Raw genomic sequence first — 8,354 nt, 5'->3', positions numbered from 1 at the left:
AGTAGTGTTGATATTAACATGACCAGTGATAAAATGGTACCAGGTGGTAATTTCGATTCAAAAGCACGAATCTTCACGATAACTTTATTTGCAACACAGCGTTTGCATATAACAAAGAATAGAGTTATAAATAACAAAAAATTGCCTAACTAAGAATATTTTACAATAAATAGCAACAGAGTTCTTTCAAAGCTCAAAATTTCTATCTTACTCACGGAGTCATTGCTACACCAGCTTTATGATTTACAAATAAATAAATAATTCTTTTTGAAATTATAGTGTATTTACTTCGTGAAAAACGGTTATTTAAGTAATAAAATGAAAAAAATGTACAAATTCGTATTACGTTAATTGCGCTATGAAAAATTTGTACTAGTTAGATACATAATAGATCATGCGTTATGTCGCTTGCATAACTAAATTACTTCTTTCGGTATACATTGAATTATTTTGCCAATTATCATTCATATAGACAATACTTTTATTTACCCATTTTACCAAATACGTTTGCAATTGTAATAGTCATATTGCCCTCTAAACTTCTGGAATTCTTCACACTTTTGCTATACGCATGTCACTACAAAGCCTGAGATCCAAAGGCAAGAACATGAAGTAATTCTGATGTCCGTAGAAGGATTCGAACATCAAATTTACTTCATGTCTTGCAGTTGGATCTTAGGCTTTTTGGTGACAAGCGTATCCAAAAAGCTTGAAGAATTCGAGAAGTTAAGAGGGAAGGCATTGTGGTCATTACAATTATACACGCACACACACATATATATATGTTATATATATTTGTATATATATATGTATACATGTAATATATATTATATACATATTTATATATATGTATGTATGTATATATATGTATATATATGTATATATATATATATATATATATATATATATATATATATATATATATATATATATATATATTAATATATATTCAGTATATATATATATATATATATATATATATATATATATATATGCGTGCGTCTGTATTTGTGTTTATAGACAGTATAAAAAACTACAGTCCAGATCAGTAGGCGGGAAATCTGTCCAAAACGTAAAAAAAAAAAATCAACATGTCAAATCAGTATTTCATTTTTCAATAATTACCTTATTAACACATCATATTGATAATAAAAAATTTAAAGGCAAAAACTGCTCTTGACACACAAAAACTTTTACAAATAGAGGCAACATATACAGAAACAAGCAACTATCAACAACAGAAAATCAACAATAAAGCAAAAAAAGAAAATTACTTAACGAAATATAACATTAAAAAAATAGATTTGAAATTATTTACAAAAGATGCTTTTAGGCATTTCTGAAAACATAAGTAATTGTACAATAAATAGAGAAGCGGCTTGGGAATATTAAATAAATATTTATACTTTCATTTATATAAATTAATGGAAACCATTTTTAAGCAGGGACAATTTCTATTTGTTTTTGAAATTTGTGTTGAGTTTTTCATTTTTATCATAAATGAGAATTGACAGACAGCGGATCAGATGGATGGATGTGGTGAGGAGGGATATGGGTGAGGTGGGACTAGGGGAAGAAGAAGATGCAAGGAATAGAAATAGATGGAGAAAGTTGAAAGAAGAAGAAGAAGTTCGGTATGAAATTCATAGATGCCAGAATCGCCTGCAAAGTAGATCATTAACACAAGAGTATCGCAGTGATGTAACATAGGCACTATGTACTACTCGACTAATTCACTAAATGAGTATATCAATCATTAACGTAATAAATATGTAAATAAATTATTAATTAAGTATTTTATATGATGAAGTGAATCCTAATTGGACGAATACACAAGGAAACATAACGTTATGTAAAATCGTCACTGATACTTTAAAAGACTACAAGATAGTTTTTTATGAGTTTGGTGAACGGCTGTGAACAGAATTGCCTCACGTTCAGAGACAAGATTTAAGGTGGTCTTCCGTAGGCCCTAGGAACCTCACTGCACGCAAGCCTAGTCCTAAGGTCGTTTACCTATTGTGAGATGCAAGATACATAGGTCTATGTATATAGACCAGGACGTGGGAAACATGAACGTAGGAACTAGAAACAGGATATATAAATAAGATAGCTACTCTTAGGTTACGGTAAGTAAATACCGAATTATAGACTGCAAAATACATAGACCTACTGTAGGCTTTAGCAGCATAAACGTCATGGCTAAGAATAGGCTACATAAGCTATGGACCGACGCCCAAGCTACGGAAATATAGACAGACATGAGCGAAGGCTACACTAAGCATCGACCTATTCGCAAGCTGCATAAACTGTAGACCTAGACTTAAACCTGTCCACATGGCCGAACACGGATATGAAAAACTACACAAAAAAAATAATAATAAAAAAAACTAACAAGCTCAACTACTTCCTCTCAAAGCTGTAGGGAAATTCAGACACTTTGAACATCTGCTTCTCCTTCCCTTGGCTCCCGCTGTCCTGCTGCTGCTCGGAAGAGCGTTCCTTGCCGCTGGAAGAAGAAAAGTAACCGTAAGGGGAACGGGTCTCGTAATTAGCGTCCTCCTTGCTGTCGGGCTGAGTGATGCTGAAGACATCTTTGTGGGGGAAGCCTTCGGGACCTTCTTCTGTCTTTTCCTCCGTCAGGTAGCTCTGGGTGAAGTGCTGTTGGCTTTCGACGTAGCTGGGTTGCGGTTGGTACTGGGGTCTCTGAGGGTGGCGTCCCTCTGGGGCCTCGTGGGCTTGCAGCCGACGCCTCTTCAGTTCGTTGCTGTCTGTGTTGTCTCTGTAGGCGTAGAAGTCGTCGGCGGTGTAGCCCTTCGCTAGGTCGCTCAGGTACTTGACTGATTCCTCCCCGATGCGATTCAGCCTGCAAAAGTAGAGGAGTGAATTAGTGGCGGTTAAGGATAAATCATTGGGCCGTTCGTGACGTAGTAGTTGTGTGTGTGTATACACATGTGTATGTACATATATATATATATATATATATATATATATATATATATATATATATATATATATATATATATATATACACACATACATACACACACACTTTTTATCGTGTCTTTTTCTTATTTTTTTGTGAAAAACAGAGAAGGTTGCTTTTCGTTAAAAAGACTTAGTTTCTAGTGATGGGAAAGCTTGTACATTTTATCTAAATACAAGAAAAAATTTAAATGTAGGCTTAGATGTTGATGATGTTGCTTTCTGTATGTTCTTGATATATATATATATATATATATATATATATATATATATATATATATATATATAATATATATGTGTATATGTATATATACATATAAATAAGTATATACATGTATATATATTTATATAAAATTAAATTCTTTCGTGTCTTTCGATAAAATGTACAAACTTCTTCGTCACTAGAAACTAAGTCTTTTTAACAAAAAGCAACTTTAACAAAAAGACACGTGAAAAAGTATTTCTGTGACACCTCAGACCTAAAGTCACACCCTAAAAAAACATGAAAAAAAGGGAAAACAAAAATACGAAACATTTTGGAAAAACTTCTTGTAAACTATTAACAAAAACATACGATCGTAAGCTAAATTACTCATGAAAGGAAAAGCTCCTATGATTCGGCTCTTAAGAAAGAGAGCGAAAAGGGTTTCCTTTCCACTCTCTCTAGAGCTCTCTACTTCCTGTAAAAACAGAGGAGACTTTCCCTATACAGAGGACAGCCTGTTCAAGTCAGTTCGTAATTACTTAATAGCCAGAATTAAAAAAAAAAAAAAAAAAAAGCGCCGGTTTCTTCGGCGCAATCGAGTTTTCTGTACAGCCGCTACAGCGTAGCCTATAATCAAGGCCACCGAGAATAACTCTATCTTTCGGTGGTCTTGGTATAACGCTGTGTGAGCCGCGGACCATGAAAGTTTAACCACGGGCCGGTAGTGGCCTATTATATATCGTTGCCAGAAGCACGAATATGGCTAATTTTAACCTTAAATAAGATAAAAAAAAAAAAAAAAAACTACTGAGGGTAGAGAGTTTCAATTTGATGTTTGACGATTGGAGGGTAGATGATCAACATACCAATTTGCGGACAGAAAAAAGTGCGGACGAACAGACAAAGCCGGCACAATAGTTTTCTTTTACAGAAAACTAAAAATAAAACAAAAAATTCACTTTATTCACTCATCTCAACAGCGAAGGTCTGTGTTCGATCTTCAGAGGAGAAGGAACGCTGTGAACAAGTTTCCCATTGTCTCTTTATTGACAGTCGGTCGACTGTTCCAGGTCGCAGCCACGGCTGGCGAAAAGGGAAAGAGATGAAAAGAGATAAAATCCAGCAAATGTCCTTTGTGATATCATGAAAGACTTAGAATATCTCTTTTAATTTTCCAGGGATAACTTTATATTTCCTCTCCAGTCTCCTGCATGTAAAAGAACCTTTCTGTAGGACTTTGGACTACCAAAAAATCTGGTATCAATTTCAATGATGATTTCAACGGTGAAGTAAATACCAATCCAATTTCCAAAATAAAGGGAACATCCTCCCTAGAGCAGCAAAACTTCGAATTAAGCAGCTTTGATCGTACGAGAACGAAAATAATTCCTAACCCTCCATGTGATATAATGTGATATAACTGCTTAAAATGGCCAGACCATCAAAGAATACAATTAAATACAGTATACCCGTGATTTCAACGGTACAGTAGCCCATAATCCAGATGCAAAAACGAAGTCCTTTTTAGAGCAACAAGGGACGAGAAATAATTAGTTTGAATTGTGCAAAACCGAAGATCTCTTCAGTTGTTTCCTTTTGAGTGAGTAGTTTCTCCCTTGGACTCCATGAACCCAACTCTTCTTAGGTTTAGGACAGCGGAAATCTAAAATTAAGTCATTTCAGCGGTGATTTCAACGCTAACGCATATAGTAATCTGATTTTAAGCCATGGAATAAAATCCTTTCCAAAGATGTGCACACCTACAATTAGGAAGTTTTAATTCCAGAAAAAATAGTAACAAGAGCTTCATAAAATCCCTATTGGATAAAACCACTTCCTCCCTGTAATTCACGAACCTAGAGAACCGTCACTGGATATTCCATCAATACAGTAAATAGAAATCCTATTTTTTTAAGCAGGCGCCCGTTTCTAAAGCATCCAAAAACATAGGATTAAGCTATTCAAATCGTACACTCCCCGTTTAAGAGACCCATTTCTTTCCTGGTTTTCACAAACCGAGTGCTCTAAAAAAAAAAAAAACTGACGACCAACAAAAACCTAGAATTAAGTCATTTCAGCGGCGATTTCAACGGTAAAATAAATAGCGATCTGAAGAACCTACGACAGCTGTGACGGTCTGTCCACTCCCGTGACACAGTAACGGGACAACTCAAATTTTATTTTGTCTTGTTAAGAAATTTCCATAACGGAGTAGCGTTTGCTTTTTTCGGTCCCTTATTTTCATTCTTCTTATTCTTATTCTTCTTTATTTTTGTTCTTTTTTTTTGGCTCGTTCAAATTCAGTCACCGAACTACTGTAAGAACAGTGGGAAAAGGTTCACTGTTATTATTATTATTATTATTATTATTATTATTATTATTATTATTATTATTATTATTATTGCTGCTGCTGCTGCTACTTTTCTTCTTCTTCTTCTTCTTCTTCTTCTTCTTCTTCTTCTTCTTCTTCTTATTATTATTATTATTATTATTATTATTATTATTATTATTATTATTATTATTATTTAAGTCATATCACATCCATTTGATGTAATCAGAAGCACACAAGACTCTCTCTCTCTCTCTCTCTCTCTCTCTCTCTCTCTCTCTCTCTCTCTCTCTCTCTCTCTCTGTCCGTTCCATAATAATATGCCATACGGTCGAACCGTTGAATCCCCTTGATTATAATTGTCATATAAAGTTTCCGCTGCTTAAGGATAACATATGCAAAGCGATGAGAAATAATTTGTACTTGCCGTAATTTCTAAATTGCTGGAAGATTGGCAGTAATGCGAAATGCAACAGCGGTATCAGATTTTCTCTTTTTAGTATATTGCGTGAGATTCCTTTTTTTTTCTTCTTCTTCCTTATGGTTGTAGAGGTTTAGCACGCAAAAACGGTACACAATTTGCTTGTAATTTCAAACACATTGGGAACGGTACACAGTTTGCTTGTAATTTCAAACACATTGGCAACGGTACACAATTTGCTTGTAATTTCCAACACATTGGCAACGGTACACAATTTGCTTGTAATTGCAAACACATTGGCAACGGTACACAATTTTCTTGTAATTGCAAACATATTGGCAACGGTACACAATTTGCTTGTAATTTCAGACACATTGGCAACGGTACGCAGTTTGCTTGTAATTTCAAACACATTGGCAACGGTACGCAGTTTGCTTGTAATTTCAAACACATTGGCAACGGTACGCATTTTGCTTGTAATTTCAAACACATTGGCAACGGTACGCATTTTGCTTGTAATTTCAAACACATTGGCAACGACATGCATTTTGCTTGTAATTTCAAATACATTGGCAAAACTGTGTATGATGTTCTGATGTGTTTTTGATTCCTTGTTTTTATAGAGACACGACTTATTAAGTTGTTAGTTTTCGAGCCTCGCGATGACCCATTGTCGCATGTACCAAACTCCTGAGGTTTGCTGTAAGTTTCAGTAACGCCTGATCATTTCCAAAGCAACATCGGAAAAGGTTTCCCTAACTTAATTGGCTGGAGTTTGTGGCTCTCACTTAGTTGTTTTTAGAATGCATATTATTATTATTATTGAGTAATAAAAATCCACAATTATATAGTAAATATATTACTATGTAAAATGAACCAAAGACTTTCGAACACCTGAACGGTGTTCCTCATCAGTGTTAACTTTTTTTTTTAACGTTAACACTGATGAGGAACACCGTTCAGGTGTTCGAAAGTCTTTGGTTCATTTTACATAGTAATATATTTACTATATAATTGTGGATTTTTATTACTCAGATTGTTTTTCACGAAATTGTGAATCTATTATTATTATTATTATTATTATTATTATTATTATTATTATTATTATTATTATTATTATTATTATTATTATTATTATTATTATTATTATTATTATTCAGGAGATGAACCCTATTTATATGGAATAAGCATACAGGGACCATTGACTTGAAATTCAAGCTTCCAAAGAATATGGTGTCCATTAGGAAAAAGTAAGAGGAGGTAAAGTGAAATACAGAAGGTAGAGATCTCACTTATTGAAAAAGAAAAAAAATAAATTAATAAATAGATAAAAGTGTATTAAATTGCAAGGAGAATAGTATTAGGGTAGTAATGCATTGCATCTTCGCTTGAAGGTCCGAATAAATCTGCAAACATTTTTAGCAGCAAATATGCAGACAATTTTACAACAAAGCCTAAAAAAAAATTCTTACCTGGATTGCACGAAATTGATTACCTTCATATATAACCTTCCTTACATTAAAGGGCAGGTCAGTCATCTTCTCAGGAGCTAATACCCACTTATTTATCTTAATTTTTCCTTTTCTTGTTTCTTGGATTGAATTGAATATAGAATTTAGGCCAGAGGCCAAGCACTGGGACCTATGAGGACATTCAGCGCTGGAACGGAAATTGACAGTAAAAGATTTGAAAGGTGTACCAGGAGGAAAACCTCGCAGTTGCACTGTGAATCAGGTGTTAGGAGAGGGTGAAAAGTAAGCTGGGAGAGAGAATATGAAAGGAGGTACAGTAAAAGGAGCGAAAGGGGTTGCAGCTAGGGGCCGAAGGCACACTGCAAAGACCCTTAAGTAATGCCTACAGTGCACCGCATGAGGTGCACTGATGGCGCTACCCCCCTACGGGAATTTGTTTCTTTAGGCCTGGGATTGATGAGGGCACATGATTGCCAGTCCCATTTGCTTCTCTTTGCAACAATATAAAAATTATAATGTGAGCTTGGGAAAGTTTTATATTCAGCTCCTGTAGGTTGAATATTGTGATGACTGTTGCCTGGGCCTTTTCTGGAACTACCCCAAACAGTATTCGACTTAATAATGATGATAATAATGCTATCATTTTTATATTGTTAAAATTATAATGATCTTATATTTGTGATATTAATAATAAGTATGATTATTCAAAAAACAGAAGCAGCACCGTTAAAAATAATCATAATAATATTAATTATATAAAAAATTACATCGGTACTGGAAATTCCGTTCATTGGCAGTCACTTAATAACAGGAAACCGTTAGCGAAGCGTTCTGTAACCTTTTATTTACGGTTTTGCTATCATTACTTACAGTAGCCGGAACTTCCTAGAGCTTAGTATTTGTGCTGACGGTCTGTTGGTTACCCGGAACTAATCTTTTATT

The 8,354-nt window shown here is 34.4% G+C and overlaps 1 protein-coding gene across 1 annotated transcript in view; it reads right to left on the bottom strand.

The window, feature by feature from the left end:
• Positions 1–959: 959 nt before the first annotated feature.
• Positions 960–8,354, bottom strand: part of LOC136834824 (uncharacterized) — a 39,834-nt gene continuing 32,439 nt past the window's right edge. The window contains exon 6 of the mRNA XM_067097583.1: positions 960–2,866. Within this exon, the coding sequence (XP_066953684.1) occupies positions 2,404–2,866 (463 nt within the window). The 3' untranslated portion in view covers positions 960–2,403. The remainder of the gene's footprint in view (positions 2,867–8,354) is intronic.

This window comes from Macrobrachium rosenbergii, chromosome 54 (assembly GCF_040412425.1).
Source record: "Macrobrachium rosenbergii isolate ZJJX-2024 chromosome 54, ASM4041242v1, whole genome shotgun sequence".
Taxonomy (NCBI): domain Eukaryota; kingdom Metazoa; phylum Arthropoda; class Malacostraca; order Decapoda; family Palaemonidae; genus Macrobrachium; species Macrobrachium rosenbergii.
The sequence above is the reverse complement of the archived record's forward strand: the minus strand, read 5'-3'. Positions and strand labels throughout refer to the sequence as shown.